The sequence below is a fragment of the Heloderma suspectum genome, chromosome 3 (genome assembly GCF_057233095.1).
Source record: "Heloderma suspectum isolate Gila_16-S chromosome 3, 16-S_ref, whole genome shotgun sequence".
Lineage (NCBI taxonomy): Eukaryota > Metazoa > Chordata > Lepidosauria > Squamata > Helodermatidae > Heloderma > Heloderma suspectum.
Window position 1 is genome coordinate 291,006,479 of NC_139460.1, and position 19,733 is coordinate 291,026,211.

The window sequence follows — 19,733 nt, forward strand, 5'->3', positions numbered from 1 at the left end:
AAACTCACCCTTAGCTTTGTGGCTGGCTTCAAACAACATGACAAGCCAGAGTATGGGTTGAGTGTGGGTTGTCGTTGAACCGTGGGTTGTTGTATTGTGTGAACCCAGCTGCACTAATAAACTGTGGTTTGTTAACCACATACAACCCACAAAGACAACCCCATGGTTGTTGGGCTGTGGGTTGTTCATGGTTAACAAACCATGATTTGTTAGCACAGCTGGGTTTACACAACAACCCATGATTCAACAACAACCTATAGTTCAATGACAACCCATACTCAACCCATACTCTGGCTTGTCATCTTGTGTGAACCAGATCACTGTAAGTGCAGAGGAGGGGGAAGGATGAGTCACCTTCCCCAAAGTGCTCCCACATTGCAGAGCTGATCAAGAAACCATCCTCTAACAATTGGTCCCCATAAAGGAACATTCCCTGGACATCTTGGGCCATTATCATTCTATTTCCCTAACAAAGAATGTGGCTGGCAGCAGCACCAATTGTTGTGCTGTACACGAGCCTGTAACCAGCTGCTCTGACTCTTGCCAGCTCACACAGGGATCCTTTCCCAAACTATGAAACAAACCGAACTCGACTAACACAAGAGCAATGATATTTGAAGCCAAACTATATGCCATGGAAGTTCCACCTGTAAAAAGATAGGGATGTGTCAAGGTCCATTTCATATTTTTCTGCTAACTTGAACCATTTTTTAGGCAAACCGTAAGCATTGGCATTTTCAGAACTTTCCCCCAAATATTGAGGGAAATGCTCTCGAAAACCTCTTTGTGATTCTCGGAGTGAATTGTTTATGTCATGCCATGCCTGAATTTCATTATGATTTCCTCACTCCTTTCATTCAGTCATTAGATGTGATGCTCAACTTATTAGATCCTTCTGTTTGGCAAATTACATGTGTCAGGGGAACTATAACTCTTTACTGCAAATATCTTGCTTAAGGTATATTTATTTTCTGAACATTGTCTCAACGGAATGCAAAAGATGCAGAGGGCTTATGTCCATACTACCACCACATCTTTAGCTTTACCTATATACCCAGCCCTTTATGGCAGGGGTAGGCAATTTCTGGCTCTCCAGTTGTTTTGGCCTACAACTCCCATCAGCCCTAGCCAGCGGAGCCAATGGTGAGGAATTGCAGGAATTGTAGGTCAAAACATCTGGAGGGTCACAAGTTGTCTACCCCTGCTTTATGGTATCCCTTACTCCAACCCTGTTCACATGATATGGCACCTATGGGGAATGCATGTAGACAGGACAGGATCATACCCACCAGACCCTTCCCAAGCTACATGCATTCAATTGATCTTGAGAACACACCCTACACACATACAGATTGTATGCACGTGGGCTCTATCCACACGATCTTGGACCCTGTAAAAAGTAGTTCGTACCTAGAGTCTTTTCAAAAGGTGTGTTGTGTAAATCAGGAGCTGAGACCACCAGATATTATGCTGCTACCTGAATAGGCCATATATGAATTCATGATACAAAGGGCACTCATTCTAGCAATGAAGCATGTAGCTACATTTCCGTTATAGGCAGCAAACAAAAAGTATACAGTTTATCCAAGCAAGTATTTGTTATAATCAGCAAGAAAAGATGTTGCTCTATTGATTTTGGCTCATATTTATTTTAATCATAGTGACTTCACATATCCGAAGTGCATTTAAGAATAAAGCCAACATACTTGCTAATCAGACACAAATTAGCAATTGGCAACAGATCCACATAAGTTCAGATAGGCAAGTTTCTGAATGCCAAATGGTTTTCTTTTCATTAATAGCTAGTAAACCTCTATGATCCAAGACGACCTCTTAAGTAATTCACTAAAAACACATTTAATTATGTTGTTTGTCTTGGTCTCTAAGAGCAGCCAAAATATATCGTATGAAAGAAAGTTATTCAGATGTTTACAGTATCTACCCATAATGTAACAGAAACAGAACACAAAGATAACAGAAATCTAGCAGTTGTGCTATATTTAGTGTTTACATTGATAAGATAATGCAATGGAAAGAACATTTCATTTATTCTTAGTGATGTAATGTCCAGGTTTTTAAGGTCAGTCTGATTACACTTATGAAATAATTAAAATGTATTATTAAATTTAAGTCAAAGACCTCAATCTAAGGCTTAGCCCTTAACATCTGTATTCTAGTCTGATGCAACAATGTAAGAGATTAGGTACCAGGTCAGATATGGATATGCCATGTGGTGCAATACTGAACAAGAATCTTGCTTCAGGAATATAACCAAGTATTGTAGCAAACCACAAATACTGTGACAGAGCTGTGGAGGAGTACCATGTAACAACCTTGCAGTGTAGCCGGCTATTTAGTCTCCTGGGCCGTGTTTCCACAATGATGGAAGGAGAAGCTAATAGAGGAGTACTGGATTTTTTTTTTAAAGGAATCGGGTTTGCTGTGCACAGGGTTCCACAAGCAAATTCTCCGGACCAATAAAAATTGCTTCACAAAACATACTTCCTGGTGGGGGTTGGAGTAAATGTCATCTGACTGGCATGGGATGCTCAACCAATAAAAGAGGCTTCCCCCCTCTCCCCCCCCCTTTCTCCTTCCCCCCCCTCCGAAAGTCCAGATGCACCTGCATTTCAGGAGAAAGCCTTACTGAGCACAATGGGAGTTCCTTCCGAGTAGACACACATATGCTTGTGCTGGGATACTGGGGGGAGAACGCAAAAGGGGGAACCAGCCCCCATTTTAACCCGCAGGACCTCATTGACCACAATGGGAGTTACTTCCAGTAATGGGTTTGTTGTGGGAAATAGAGCAGTAAACACAAAAACGGAAACCAGCCCCCCTTGTAACCCACAGGATATCTGTGAAGTACTTTCTTCCTAAGGCAACAAATCGGAGCCTTGAGATCGTGCTTAATCGCACTTCAGAAATTGGGCTTTAAAATGTGCTATTTCAAATGAGGGGGAATCTCTAAGTTTTCATTCAAAGGCAAGCCTCATTCAGCACAATGGGAGTTACTTCTGAGGAGACACTAAACCGTTTGTTGTAGGAAAGAGATGGAAACCAGCCCCCATTTAATGCACAGGATCTCTATAAGGAAGCTGTGAAGTAATTACTTCCTAAGGCAATGAATCGGAGCCTCAAGATCATGCTTAATCGCACTTAAGGAATTGCACTTAATCGCACTTAAGGAATTGGGCTTTAAAATGTGCAGAGTCAATTATTTCTGTGGTCAATGGGAGGGCAAGCCTCATTCAGCACAATGGGAGGAAACACCCCTTGACTGGGGTCAGGGTAAAAGGCACACCCCTGGGCAGGGCTAGCATGCCTGAGCTAAATGCGGGGGTTGGGGCACACAGCAACTATACTGGGGAGAACCCGACTTAAGGAAAAGAATCGGACTTTAAGCAGTCTCAGGAAATCCGGTTTTTCCCCGATAAGCTCCGGGGTAGCTGCTGGATGGCCATGACGTCCTGTATCCCTAACAACTTCAACACACAGCCGGCTTGGAGTAAATTGCTGGTGGAAACACCTCCCTGGTATGAGGGTCTGTTTTTAGGGCAAAGTAGGTTGTGGAAGGGGGCACCAGTGAAGAAGAGTGATTCAGTTTTTCCCTGCAGGTCATTTTCATTATCATCTCCCTACCTGCTTGCTATTTATGGGAGTCCCCCTGTTTTTCTCCACAGGTTGGAAAGCTGCTAGGCCATTTTTATCACAAAAACAGTCCACAGAAAAGCATTAGTTATCCCTTTCCCTAGTACTACTGCTAAAATCAACTCACAGCCTTGCCTTCCCATGATTGCATTTGCCTTTTTTAAGACTGTAGTTTGAGGACCAGGGTCTTGTGGATTGCCTACAGTTAAGGCCACTTACACATGGTTCTTACTCCTAGGTTCCATGTTCTCTGGAGACTTACTTCACATTAAGCAACCCAGAGTTAAACCAACAATTGCCCACGGTTTGTTGTTGAATTAACTCATAAATATTTGCTGGTTTGTTAATTAAAAGCAGAAACAACGAGTGCGTGGCTCACATGGTCCACTTGTCCCTGCAGTTCCTGGATTAAACAACCTAGGCATTGCCAGCATGACGTCCAAACCAGGTCAATGAATGCAAACAGAGGCAGCATCATGACAGTAGGCTCCACCCTATGATCCCGATTCATTAGATCACCTGAATAGAGCCTTATATTCTCCTGCATATGTAGCATCGTAGTGAATAGAAACGGGTGCCTTGTTCATCTGTCCTGGGTCACGGTTCAACAGAACTCCTTCAGCATCATCTCCAATTTCATGTATTCACCTACGTGGAAGCTTAACGAACTTAACTGAAAATTCTTAGAACCTGAATTTAATTCTTCATGGGTAACAAGGTGGCATCTGTTTCTTGTGCCCCCAATCAGTTTGTGTGCTTCTGCCCGTTTCTCATTTGTTGAATGTAACTGATATGAACCATTCCTTCCATCACATTTTTTTTAATGTATGGCATGTAAAAGCTATTCAGAGTGAAAATATTATTTATTTTCTGAAAACTTGCTTTTCTGGTTCCTTTTCCAGTGTTCTTTGCTTTGCAGTATAGGACCATGGGAAGCTCTCTTATACTAGGTCAAACTGTTTGTCCACGTAGCCCCATAATGGCCACTCTGATTGGGAGCAGTTTCTTTGGAGTCTCAGACAGAGAAAGTGTAGTTGCCATAATTTGCTACTTCTATTATTATTATTATTATTATTATTATTATTATTAATTTCTATACCACCCAATAGCCAAGGCTCTCTGAGTTGTTCACAACAATTCACACAAATAAAAAACAAAACTACGACATTATAAACATTATAAAACAACATTATAATAAAACATGGTCTAAAAAAATTTAAGGTACAAAATTTTAAACAATTCAATGGCTAAAAACAATTTCAGTACACAATTTCAATAACAGACCTGTTCAAGACAGACAACACAAGTGCCCCATCATATGCCATTACATGCCATTAAATGCCTGGGAAGAGAGGGCAGTCTTAACTTGGTGCCAAAAAGATGATAGTGTTGGTGCCAGGCAGGCATCAGTGGGTAGCTCATTCCATAGTCAGGGAGCCAGCACTGAGAAGGCCCTCTCCCTTGTTGCCACCTTCTGAGCTTCCCTCAGAGGAGGCACTCGGAGGAAGGCCCCAAATGCTGATCATGGCATCCACGTACATTCATGTTGGGAGAGGCATTTCATCAGGTATTTTGGTCCTAAGCCATGTAAGGCTTTATAGGTTAAAACCAGCACCTTGAATTGGGCTCGGAAACATACAGGTACATACATACATTGCAAATTGGCCAGAATTGGTCTTATGTGCTTAGACCTTCTGGTCCCAGTTATTAATCTGGCTGCCACATTTTGCACAAGCTGCAGCTTCTGGACAGTCTTCAAGGGCAGCCCCCGCATAGAGTGCATTACAGTAATCTAACTTGGAAATTACCAGAGCATAGATTACTGAAACCAGGTTATCCCTGTCCAGATAGGAGCATAGCTAGGCCGAAACCGGTAGAAGGCACCATCCTATGCATGTGTAGAAGGAAAAAGTCCTATGACTCCCAGCATTCCTCAGCCAGCCATGCTAAAAAAAAAAAAAAAAAAAGTCCTACAACTTTCCTACAAAAAGTCCTAAAAAGCCCTATAACTCCTAGTATTGCCTAGCCAGCCATGCTGGCTGGGGAATGCTGGAAGTTGTCAGACTGTTTTTCTGTCTAAATATGTATAAGCTTGAGACCTTATCCTTTTTTTAAACTGAAGATGTTTAGGGATTAAGACGAAAGAAACCAAAGTACTAGGTTAAGTATCTGGATCAAATGTAGTTAGATCACAGTGTTTTGAACATCTGCCCCAAATTGCTATTAAGGACATTTTGAATGGGGGTATGTATATATCTAGCTCTAGCTCTATTTATCTGTCTATCTATATAGGCAAAACCAAAGTAATAACCTTCTCATTTTTCTCCCTCAGATGAGTTTGGCATCCATTTTCCAAATACCCTCCAGCTGAATTGATCAAGATGGTCCTAAATACCTCTACAGAAGAGACTGATAACAGAGTCAGTGTTGACTGTTTCATGTTGAGAAAACACAACTATATATTAATTATGGTTCCGACTGTTTACACCATCATCTTCATTTTAGGAATATTTGGAAATGGCTTGGTAGTAATTGTCATTTACTTCTACATGAAGTTGAAAACTGTGGCAAGTATCTTTCTGTTCAATTTAGCCCTGGCTGATTTGTGTTTCCTGGTGACTTTGCCGTTATGGGCAGCCACCACAGCTATGCAATATCGCTGGCCTTTTGGCAATTGCTTATGTAAGTTAGCTTCAGCTGCAGCAACCTTCAATCTATATGCCAGTGTGTTTCTCCTGACATGCCTTAGCATTGACCGTTACTTGGCAATAGTGCATCCAATGAAGTCCCGGCTGCGACGCACGATGCTCGTTGCCCGGATAACTTGTATCATCATCTGGCTAATGGCATTCCTTGCCAGCTTGCCTGTCATTATTCACCGCAGTGTATACTTCGTTGAAAATGAAAATATAACGGTATGTGCTTACTTGTATAAGATCCCCAGCGAGACGGCCAACGAGACAGCCAGCAACACAACCAACAAGACAACCAGCAACACAACCGTCAAAGTTGGACTAGGCCTATCTAAAAATATGTTGGGATTCTTGATTCCCTTTGTGATCATTTTAACAAGCTACATATTAATCTGGAAGACCTTGAAGAAGGCATACCAGATTCAGAAAAACAAGAACAGAGGAGATGACATTTTTAAGATGATTGTTGCAATCGTTCTTTTTTTCTTTTTTTCTTGGGTTCCTCATCAGATACTCACTTTTCTGGATGTGCTGATTCAGCTCCATGTGATTGTGGATTGTAAAATTGTTGATATTGTGGATACAGCCATGCCCTTCACCATCTGCTTAGCTTACCTTAACAACTGCCTGAATCCTGTCTTTTATGGCTTTTTTGGAAAGAACTTTAGAAAGTACTTCCTCCAGCTTCTAAAATACATTCCCCCAAATGTCAGACATGCCAGTCTGTCAACAAAAATGTCCTCCTCCCTTTCCTATCGACCTTCAGAAAACTTAATCCTGGCTGCCCAGAAAAATGGGTCCTTGGACATTGAGTGATGGCTTGAGAGCACATATTTTCCTCAACCAGCTGGCCAGAGTGAGGATACCGGCCCAGTTTCCCAGCCACTACAGCTTAAAGTGTTACACCATCCGAGACGCATCATCTGTGAAAACTGAGCAGTTGCCTTTCATTTTGTATTGTGATTAGGATTGTTGGTTGTTTACAGCAAGTGTTAACAAAAGTCGGTGGAGAGCAGTGTCATCAACATTCTGCCTTTTTGTTCCAAAGCTTGCAGGGGAATATTGTGTGCATGGTAGAGCTGAGAAGGTCTTGAAACGTGTTAGAAAGTGTGGGTCAGTTGCATATTTCATTCAATCAAGTCTATGAGAGATTTTTTTGGAACTTGTATAAGCAATTCTGGCCTTGCCTTTCATAGGCTTGTGCGCAGGAGTCATATAGAAAGTTTGTTTTCAGAGTCATGAAATGAAAGTAAAAATCAAGCTGTCTTTCAAGAATATGAATTCTATATCTCGTATCCTACTTGAGTGTAATCAAAATCTACCTATACTACATTTTCATATATATACATGCAAAAACCATTCTTGTGTTTGCAGTACTATGGGGTTTTGAATTAAGACAAAAGTATGCAGTAGAGTGAACTCATATTTGTTAGATATGCACATAACAAATGCAACACATTTGAATACAGCATTGACAGTGTCATTGAGAAGTGCTTCATTTTATAGGTATTTTTCTCTGACATCTGTGGAGCTATGAGCTATTGGAAAAATATGTCAGTGGGAAAGGTTCTATTTACTTTTATATAATTTTCATAATATTTAAGAAGTAGATAGATATTTAAGAAGTAGATAGATAGCAGTTGATCCTTCTGATAACTTGGCCCCTATGCAGCATTACACTTTTGAGAGTGGAAATCACATGGCCATTGGCTGGGGATGATGAAGGTTGTAGTCCAACACATCTGGAGGGCAACAGGTTGGGGAAGGTTGGTTTGGGCTGCAACTCCCATCATCCCTAGCCAGCATAGCTAACGGTGAGGGATCTTGGGAGCTGCAGTCCAAAAACATCTGGAGAACCACAATTTACCCATCCCTGGTTTATAGGGAAGAATGAGAGTGTCTTGATTCAGTCCTCTGACATTCCCAAACAGATGACTGGTGGTGTCAGACTTAACCTTGCCATACCAAAGTTGACCATGCTGATCCATTCCAATATGGATCAATCCAATGCCCCTAACTCTGAATGAAAAATTGGCCTGACACATGAGTGTGTCTTGATATATGCGCGCGTGCGCACACACATGCACACACACTCACACTCTTCCATAGGCAGCAAAATAACTCCAAGCTTCAGGAGTAGGCCATGTAATTAGGGGGGGAAATTAATTTTACTAGCATTAGTTCAGGCTACCAAATTTCACCATGTGGATGGTAGACACCATGAGCTGGGGGCCATCTCCTTGATCACAGTCACAGAGAGAAGTACAACTGCAATCTCAGAAATGGGCACTATATATTATAAATGTTCAACGGATGCAGGAGATGGCCATGGGGCAACACTACATAGTGCTACCAGTTGTACATGTTGACCACACACCCCACCATCCATGAGAAAGGGATCTATGTGGACACTGACATACATGTGTAGGGCTCCTCCATGCAAGGGAGAATCCTGGTTGGCCCAGGATTCTCCCTACTTTGGAGAGAAGCCCCATGAATGTACAGGTTCATTCTTTACAAGACCTCCATGCTTAACATGGCTGCTGGACATATGGCAGGGGCTGGGGGCCAGGGGCCAATGCAAGTAGGGCTATGTGGCCCCATTACACATTCATTTAACACATGAGGGTATTGGGTGAACCTCCTGTTATCACATACACAGTTACATGGAGAAATCAGTAATATGAAAAGCCCTTTCTACACAACATTCTACAGATTGCACCGATTAGCTACTATAATAATTGCCAATACTCATGATTACTTTCCATTGAGCACAATGGGCCTGTTTGCAAGTTATGATAGCCCACCATGGGTTAATTTACCTGTAGGAGCTGTTGTGTCATGCTGGGTGCCTGCGGACACCATTTCTGCATGGTGCCATGGGCTTTCCATATCATGCGAACCCAGGTAGCAGGGGTTGTGTTATGGTTAGACAACACTCAAATAACCCTATAAATTAAGCCATGGGTAAATAAAGTCATGGTGGGCTGTCATGTCGTGTGAACTGGGACATTGAGAGTTCTTCAGATGTAAAGCATGGCTTTAATTGTTTTTACTTGCCAAGCATTTCTTTTTTCCTTAAACAGTAACACCATCTACATCATGTATTTAGTTTTATTGTTAGCTTCATCTCAGAAGTCTTGTTGACTTAATGGATGGCCCACCTGCCCAAGAAGGAAACATATATATTTGAATAAAGCAGGAATGCTTTTTCCCAATCATTGCTACCTACGTGCATGCAACAAATGCTTTTCTTTTCTGCTGGCAGAATTTTTAAATGTTGCCTGGATAAAGTTGTAAATAAAGGTATTTATTTATATTTATTGTATAATAAAGCTTTATCTGACTCAAGTTTCATTTTCTCCCATCTTAAATTTAATGTTTTTTATCATAAAGATATAGTGTGTGTGTGTGTGTTTTCACCTGCACGTATGTTTTTGTATATAGAGATATAGAGATATATCTTCATATGTGTACTAAATTACAAAAAGGTAGCAATCACTTGGTGGTACAGGAAACATGTCTAAAGGACTGTATTTTTGTTAATATTGTGCTGGTGATTCCACAACAGTGTTTGTTTAGAAGCACTGAAATTATTAATCTAAGATGTATTTGAGTTACCTGTTGACTTAACCTTTTCTTTAATAGTTTCATCTAGATGTGCTGTATATAGAAGCTGTAAATGTTCAGTATACCCAAAGTTTAATTTCGTGTTTGATAAATGTGACATCAAAACAGTATAAAATGGTAATGTCTGTAGTTTCTTTGATTTTGTGTGATTAATTGGTTGTATATAGTGTTAAAACATTTCTCACAACAGCATCTATCATATAGAATCTATATCTATAAAAGCTGTGAAAGACATATCCATATTATACATTGGTATTTCAGAGCGTCATCATAATTGTTCTTGTATCTGTATTATTATGGATCATTTTATAAGTTAAGCTCAAATCCTATGATATTTGCTGAAACAAGGAAATGTCCTGTCTGTGATCATATATGATTCTTTGGTACCCTAACGAAGAAAAGAAATGATAATACAGAGATCCATGTACATGTGAATTCAGAAATGGATGTTCCCCATTTGCTGACATAATCATTCATTTCAATGCAGGGGGACCTTCTGCGCCTTTACTAAAGTGAGTGGTAAAGTCCTCATGTACTGGCTGAAGTCACTGTATAGAAAGGATCACTTGATCAGAACATAATGACACAATGTCTTATGTCACTTGTTTTGTGAGGTTTGTTTCCATTTGTTTGGGGGCTCCTTCACACCGAGCTTTTATTCTGCTATTGAGACTGCTCCTCACAGAAGTTTGCGGGCCCTTTAGATGACATCGTTAACCTCCAGGGTGTCTCCTGCATTAACTGACCTTTATTCCATTTTTAAATAGATAGGCGATAATGAGCTATCAAATTACCCCACTTGTGTTCTGCTTGAGTTCCCTCCATGAAAAAGGGAAAGCTCCAAGAAGAGCAGCTGGACCAATGGAACATATGGAAACTCAGATAAGGGGGAGAAGGGGGGGGAGGCAGCCCATGTAAAGGGAGTCTGTTGTGATCCTGCATTTAAAAAGGAAGCAGAAAGCCCCATTTTAAATCTGGGATTTTAGGCTGGTGTAGAGATGCTCTAAAGCCCTAAATGGCTTAGGACCAGGTGATGTGAAAGAACACCTTCTCCCATATGTTCCTATCCAGACGTTAAGATCTTCTTCAGAGGCTCTATCCAGGTGCCCCTGCCAAATGAAGTGAAGTGGGTAACCACCAGGGAGAGGGGATTTTCAGTAGTAGCACCCCAGTTATGGAACAGCCTTTCCACAGAAGTTCATCTGACACCTTCCCCGTGGTCTTTTGGACACCAGGTGAACACCCAGGCCTTTTTTAATAACTCACGTACTCTGGACCTTTCAGCTTTAAAATCTGTGATTTTAACTTTTGGGTTGCTGTTTTGTTTCTTGTTATATTTTATGTTGCTTTTAATTTTATGATTTTATGTTTTATTTTGTATCTAAAAAATATATGTTTGTTTATGGTAAGCCACCCAGAGAATGTTATGTTATGTTAAGGGACAGCAGGCAAAAAACCTAAATAAATAAATTGTTGAATTAAGTCAGCAGTGAATTAGCAAGTTCACAGAAAAGAGACAAGTTAGGTGTAAAATGTGAGTCTCTTACAAATTCCTTACTAATACTACTTACTAATAAGACAAATCTATCGGTAGAATTCATGAGCCATAAAAATCACAGCTTTGAAACATGTGTTTTGTGAAGATCACACAATCCTACATTTGTGTCTATCTTTATTTGGAACTAAAGAAATGTATTTATTGGACCTGACTACTTAATATAGTTTTCTTCACATTTGTTTAAAAGACAGTGAACAATAATGCCTGAATATGAGTAGTATTGCATTAACTGTACAGGTTAGGCCATGCTTCCCCAACTTTGCACCATCCAGATGTTTCAGACTACAACTTCCATCACCCTTGACCATTGGGCATGCTGGATGGCACTGCTGAGACTTGTAGTTCTAAATATCTAGCAGGCGCCAGGTTAGGGAAGTCTGGGTTAGGTTTATGCTTTACCATAAATATGTGTATCAGCAACATGAACTAAATGCTAGATGTTTTCTATGATGCATTTTCTTCACATGCGACTTGTAAATGGTAGATGTTAATTGCAGTGTACTTTTATAAGAACTATTGAACAATGTACATTTCTTGATAATTTGTGTGCTCTGTGGCTAGTATAAGTTGTGACATATTTCTATCAGCCATAAAAGAAATATAGTGCTTATTTAGGCAAAAGCTTTCAACATGTACTGGCACATTTAAAATATTTATCTCCTACTGGAAATAGTGAGTAGTGCTGATGATGACATGGACTTGGTTTGTACATAATGACAGCCCATGGTTTAAACAACCCATGGGCTATCATGCATGAGTGGGAAAAAGAGAGAGAGCCACCTCTCACATGCCTGCCACTTCCACTCTTACTCATCCTATGATTGTTCCATTCATAGGTTGTTCAGCATGACAATTAACATGCAAACCTGAGCGCAGGCTTATTTAGGGGCTAAACAACCCAGTGGTTAACTCATAATTTGTTGTTGGGTTAACTGCTGGGTTGTTTAGCCCCTAAACAACCCAGCACTCTGGGTTCACACGTCACACTCAACAACCTATGAATGGGTTGATTATAGGTTGTTGATTAAAAGTGGAAGCGGCTGGCGCACTGCAGGCAACAGGCTCACTCTCTCCTGCTCATCCCTGACAGCCCGTGGGTTGTCTAACCCATGGGCTATCATTACATAAGAACTGGGTCGCTGAAAGACAAGAGACATAGAATGAAACATAGAGAGGGTTCACTCACAACACTTGCCAGGTCATTGATTCAGGTCCATTCTCTTATCAGCGGACAGCTATTCATCACCTAAACAGAATCTTAGATGCATGCTGTAGCACCTTTATGCCACTTTTAAACATCCAGTATTGAGAAATGTAGAGCTATCACCTGATCAAAGAAATCTTAGTGGATTTATCTATGAGTTTTAATTGATTGGTTCATTTATTAAATCTGTATTGATTTATATGTGAATAAAACAATAGTTCTGAAGAAAAAATGCATTCCTTCTTTGTTTGTAGATGTGTCACAGCAGGTGCCATCTTAGAAGAGGTATTTCTGACAAAGTGTAAGAGAAGGAAGATAGCTCTTTCTAGGATGGAACCTGCCACGTGCATTTTTTTTTTTTTTTTTTTTGTAAATTCTTGTATTTTAAAAAAAAAAATTGAATACGCCAAATTAATTGGGGGCACTATTTTAATCTAACTAAAACTCTTAACTCTAGCTGATTATTGAGTGACTAGATGTTGCAACAGAGTATTGACTAAACATTCTCTTGAGGGAGATACTGATAAATTGTTATCAATAAAGTTCACATCCATGTTTTTGCCATACATTACTGCAAACAGCCAATAGGAATGTTTTCTGGTTGCACAGAAAAAACTGTGTGATGGTAGCTGATCAATTGCATGCATCCTTCATGTGGCAACCATTTCATATGAAGCAGACCTAAGACATACTACTTTTAGCTCCTTTTTCCCAACTGTATTCTCTAATGAGTTTAATTCCTATATTTTTATATCATTTTAATTTATTGCAAAGAAAGAATACAGCTTTCTTCTTAGCTCTGTTCCCTTTTTTTCTAGCCATTATAAAGAGCAAATATTTCCTATTTATAAGTGAATTCCCCACAAAGGAAAAGAAAGGGGCAGTTCACATTTATATAGAGCTTCATTTGTGTATCAAACCTTTTGAAACCTTAGTGTATGGCCATAGAGAACAAGTAGCAAAATCTTAACTGCAGCTGAGAAACCATATATTTTCCTAACGTATTATGGGACTTGACTTTTTCCTATATTAGAAGTGGTATCAAACAGCCTTCCCCAGCCTGGTGCTCTCCATTGGCCATGCTAGCTGGGGATGATGAAAGTTGTAGTCCAACACATTTGGAAGGCACCAAATTGGGGAAGGCTGGCATAAGAGATTTAGATATAATACAATACTTGTTATTTTTCTTCCTTTTTTTAGTAAAGGGTCTAGTAATGCTTCATTTTTTTCAAACTCCTAGAATGTAACTCTTCACTGTGAACATAAAGGATTTATAAAGCCAACAGTTCCCGCCATGGATCTGTAGGCTGACTGGGAAAGAATGTACATTATGGTGTATGGTGTAAGCATCATTTCATCATTTTTATATGAGTTGTAAACTTATGGCAATAAACACTGCTTATTTTGAAACAAAGCAAACTTTTGTTATTCTGTAAATCCTAAGGATCATCACACATAGTATATTGACACAACTATAAGCCATTATGGTGCATCTCTGCTCAGCCATTTTTCATGCCAGATAACAAAAAGTCAAAATAACACCCCATGTTCTGGATCAGAGCATAAAAAAAAATTAGACACAGAGAGAACCGTGTAAAGTGGTACATATCCATGTGTAGATACTGCAATTCGCATGACTGAAGCAGCAGCACATACAGGCCATACAGGCCTCCTTGTGAATGGAGCCCAGTAGGGATGTATGAATCAGCCTATATCCAGTCCACATCAGATTAACATGCATTCAGTCATGTCCATTCTGTCCAATATTCTGTGAATGTTGCCTTTTGAAAAGGGCACCAAAATTTCATTTATTTATGTGCAACTTTCCCTGACATATGCTTGTGGTTTGTATCCCTAATATATGCATTTTTTTGTACATATCTTTCTCCAATATATGCAGTTTAATGCAATTTTTGAACCAAGAACTGCATCACAAATTCAGAGAATCCAAACAGTAACTGATCCATTTATTAGTCCAGAAAGTTTGGCTGGTTTGCTTAAAAATGCAGACTGAACAAAATTCTCCAGCATCCTTAGCGCCTAGCCACAAGTCCATGGGCAACCTGCATACAATTCCAATGACACATCTCAAATAGAATGTTTGAGCAAAAGCTGCAGGAAATAGCTCATCTAGAGAAGACTGGGCTTACATCTGAGGACACACACACATACATACATACATACATACATATATATATATATGGCATGCATACTAGCATCCATCAAGACAGCCCATCCCGTTTCAGTGAACAACTTCAATTTTATAGATTCATTAAGGAATATTACTTGAGAATATGCAGTTTGGGGTGAAAATGTGCCATTGCATTAGAAAATGTTGGGTTCCAGTGGTGATTTATTTGAGTTCTTAATGGTCGATAATTTCTGCATTTGACAACAATGGCTTATAGACATTGCTTCTTCTATGCTGTCAATTTCACTGTTCTCTTTGTTTAGGCCACATCTTCTGGGAGTTATCCTCAAGGTAACAATCTTTGTTTTACAGTCAGAAGCATGATTAGTTTAGGAAACTGAGCAGCCATTGCTACCATTATAGCTTCAGGAGCAATGCCTTAGCAAGGAACATGTCTTCCCAAGGTGTACATGACTCTAACAATCCCACAATCCATCTGGTAGAAGACTCACCGGGTGCCCTTCCAGTGGGAGAATACATTTCTCCCAAAGGCACACTTCTCCTAGAGGTTCACATTGGTCACAAACAGGAAACATTTTATCCAAAACAACAGAAACAACTCACATACACACATACACAAAGAGAGGAAGAGAGAGTGAGAGGAAGCAAGAGGAAAAAGTCATCATAGCTTAAAAACTTTTTTATTGGCACTTAAGCATATTTTTCCCTGATTGAAGCAGAATTCATGAAACAATTACAAGTCCATGACAAAGCCTACTAATGATTAGCCTTCAAGAACTGCTGTTGTTTTCTGACAGTTCAGAAGCTGTTTTTGTTTATTTCAGGGAAAGGAAGCATCAAATCTTTTATGGACTACCCAAACTGAAGAGACAGAATAGTGGCTGCTAATTATCCATTGCCATCATTTCACTAAAGCTCCCACTGTAGAACAGAAGACTTACGTAACCATTTAGAATTCTAATTAATTCTTGTCAGCAAGTAAAGATTCTTTGAAGTAATAACATGCACTTTGCTGCTCTGCGCTGGTATTATGTCACACAAAGGTGGCAAACATATAACCCAATTAGAGGGAAAAGATTATAAGGGGCAGCAGATGTGGAACAATTTTGTTAACTAAAGCCAAAAGAAATTATGACAAAGAGGAGGGGAAATGTGACAAAGACAAAGGTCAGTACCATCACAGAGTCTGTTTCATATTAGTTCTAACCCATTGCTGCCAAAAATAGCAATGTAGTTTTTTTTTCTTCATCACAAAAATGAATTGCACATAGAGGTAGAAGCCTATATCCTTTGTCCTGCTCATTTAAGAAAGATCTGAGCAGAAGTGGTTGAAGGGCAGTACCCAGAGTCAAATGTTGGTTGCATTTTGATTGAAATAGTTTAGGGCAGTGATTAACTAATACTGGGAGAAGATCGTGGATAAACGGAACAGATGCACATATAGTAAGACAGATGGGAATACATCCTATGTAAGTTATTTAATGGCAAAGTTCACACGTCATGCTAAGCCACCCTGAGAATAAGCCACCATGGGAGGGTGGGTGGCTTGCTAACCTGACAGACTCTCCAGTGCTCTGCAGCTTGCCATGGCTTATTTCCCTGCTCAGTCCCCCTCAGTCCTCCTGCTGGCTCCAGGCATGTCTCCCAGGTGCCTTTGCAGCAGAACTCCTCAATTCCTCAGTCCCTACATCAGTACCCTTTCTGCAACTGCTCTGCTAGAGTTGCCGGCTCCCAAAGGAACCTCCCCCACATACAATTGCCAAAAAGAATTAATTTTCTGCATTCCCAATTTCTTTTTTTAAAAAAACCGCTAATGCGCAGGAGTTTGTCCTGTCTGCTATTTAGCCAAGCATACCAATGTCTCCCACCCTCTTGTCAATGTCCTTGTCAATTTCATCCTCCCTTTTGGAGCTTCCCTTGCTAGTGAGAACCTTTAAAAAAAAAAAAAAAAGGCTGCTTCACCTACTCCCAAAGTACATCTGCCCCCAAAGATCTTTCTCTTGCACCTGCCAGCTGCTTGGTCTCCACTGGTCTCCATTGTTAGCTGACAGATATACATGTGGCGGGTTACAGAGCAGTGAGGGGTATTGGTAAACATGTGCAAATTTCAAGGCAGAACAGTGAGGGGGATCAGTAAAGATATGCAAATTTCAAGGAAGAGCAGTGAATGGGATCGGCAAAGATATGCAAATTCCATGGCAGAGCAGGAAAACTGAGGGGGAAATGACACAAACTTCATAGCAGTGGACTTCTGCATCTGCCCACTTGTGCAAGACCAAAAATATAAAATAAAATAAAATAAAGGTTGCGAATGCATTTGGCACACTCTCCAGTGTCCTTTGTCCTTGCTTTTTAGGAGCACGGGGCAGAGTGCACTAACAAGGGATGAGGGAGAATGTCACTAGCAAGATCGTGATGATCGCAGGGGGGGTTGCCACTTTTGCTAGATGGCTCTCTAGCCATTCCCAACAACCCAAGATGGGTTGCCCTGCCAGGTTCAGACATCACAACAAGTCACCCTCAAAACAAGCTACCTTGGACACCACAATAATGACCTGGTTCACATGTAACTTCTTGTCACAGTGGTGGCCGCCATTTTGAATATTCATGCCTCAGCAGGGCCACACTGTAGCTTGTCATTACATGCGAACCCAGCAAGGGTGGGATGTCAGGATGGTTGACAAGCCACCGAGAGCCTGTGGGCTGTTTTAGGGTTTAAAGTGACTTGTCAACCACCACAACAACCCACCCTCACCAGGTTTGCACATGACCAGATGCTACGGTGCACCCCAACCATGCCCCGAATATTCAAATTGGCTGCTGCCACTATAACGAGAAGCCCCACAGGGAAATTCACCCATGGAAGCTTCTCATTACATGTGAACTGGACCAATAAGCCATGGGTTCTCAAGGTGGCTTGTTCATGAAAAAGAAGCCACCCTGTGGAAAGCATGCCAAGTTCAGATGTCACGAGAGCCCACCATGAGTCATGGATCACCCATGGTGGGTTGTCATATCATGTGAACCAGGTCACTATGGGCTTGTCTTAATGTCGTGATAAGCCACCCTGAGAACAAGCCACCATGGTTATTTAATTGCTAACCCATGATGGTGCCAACAGATGATCAGCCTCTCTGAGGCTTGTCGTGGCTTGCTTCCAACTTACTCTTCCCACCTGCTGCCTGCATGTTGTTGTGAACCACCCAACTTTGGCTATTGGGCAGTATAGAAATGTAAAGAATACAGAGAGAGAGAGAGAGAGAGAGAGAGAGAGAAAAGGAGAGAGAGAGAGAGAGAGATGAAAGAAAGAAAGAAAGAAAGAAAGAAAGAAAGAAAGAAAGAAAGAAAGATCCCAGGGGCCTTTGTGGCACAACTCCTCTGTACTTCTGCTGTTATGAGATTCTCTCCCCACACCCGACTTTCTTGCCTTGTGAAGCACCTGCGTTGACATACATATGCCATATCTTCAGGGGAGAGGGGGCGTTACTTTACTTTTTAGGATGATGTGGCTGAGGTGTTTATTTATTTTCTTTCTTTTAACACTTTTTTTTTTAAAGCCTCCATGGTTGCTCCTCATGCTGCCCATCGTAGCATGAGATTTTTTTTTTTCTTCTGAAACCTTTTCCTTTTTTTAACCATACCCCATGGGGTTGGACCCTTTCAGCATGAAAACAGGGGGTGGGAGCTAGAATCCCCCCTTCCCAAATCACCATGTTCCTGAGTTGGGAGCGCGTGTGATTACCCAGAGGTAAGTCAATTATGCATACATGCATCGCTGTGCTAACTCAGCTCACACAGGGATAAAGCCAGTCACTGTCAAATGAAGCACCAAGGTGGAGGAGAATGGGAGGAAGGCACTGCAGGGAGTGGTCAGGTTTTCCACTGGTCTTGCCAAAGCACCTCTGTAGCCCTTTCAATCAAGCCATGGTGAACCCAGTCTGCCATGTTCAGACGTCATGACAAGCCACCCTGAACAAGCCAGCAACAAGCCATAGGTTCTCAGGGTGGCTTGTGCATGAAAAATAAGCCTCCCTGCAGAAACCATGCCAGGTTTGGACATCTCAACAAGCCACCATGGGTGATAACTGTGAATTGTCGTGTGTTGCAAGCCAGGTCTATGTCACTGTTGAGCCTGGATAGAGAAGGTTTCCTTGGCAAAGCCTGTCCTTAACCAGGCAGATTGCTGGTGGGGGCAGAAGAAAAGGGCAAGCAGAAATCTATATCTAAATTTGCAAAGCTCCAGAAAACTGCTGTTGAGTACTTCAAGGTCCACAACCAGGTAATGGTTATTGGCAATGATGTGAAATTGCCTAAGCAATCATTTCTTGTGGTGCAGAACCAGATGTGCAGGAATAATTATTATGGGAAACACAGGTACCCTTTTTCCTGGATCATCCCAGTGCTAACAGCAGAAAGCCAGCTGTGTCTCATGAACATTTATTCCTGACATTAGTGTCATGCAATTGTCCCTTAAGGTACAATACTTAAGGTGGTCATTAAAACCAATGGGAGATATGTCACTGGGTATAACGGGACATGGATGGCATCTGTAATTTGATGAGTTCATTCCTGCATACAATATTATCGTATTCTATGAACTAAAAAAAAAATAGCAAGATTTCAATACTGTCATTTTAAGCTCTTTGATAAGGGGTTGCCATCTCACAGTAAATGCACAGCTGCAAGATGAGAATGGACATGCCACTTGCTACAGCCCCACGGAACGGATCTGGAGAAAATTATGGATTTTGAGCATTTCATTATCTTTGTGTTTTGCCGATAGACAAATTTCTATGACGATGACACTGACACAAGAATGGGGAGATGAACTGAAGACATGGAAAC

General features: G+C 40.9%; 1 protein-coding gene across 2 annotated transcripts in view; it reads left to right on the forward strand.

Annotated features, from left to right (window-relative positions):
- The window catches only part of AGTR1 (angiotensin II receptor type 1), a 65,336-nt gene extending 54,968 nt beyond the window's left edge, over nucleotides 1-10,368 (forward strand). Inside the window, exons 1-2 of one of the 2 annotated variants that reach the window (XR_014789600.1) lie at nucleotides 6,033-9,126; nucleotides 9,333-9,693. Coding sequence is in view for 1 of the 2 variants with exons in the window: in XM_084847259.1 (XP_084703385.1) it covers nucleotides 6,033-7,160 (1,128 nt within the window). In the remaining variant the exon portion in view is untranslated. Of the gene's footprint in view, nucleotides 1-5,983 lie in introns of those variants that run through there. The other variant, XM_084847259.1, reaches the window with a different exon arrangement.
- Nucleotides 10,369-19,733: the final 9,365 nt, after the last annotated feature.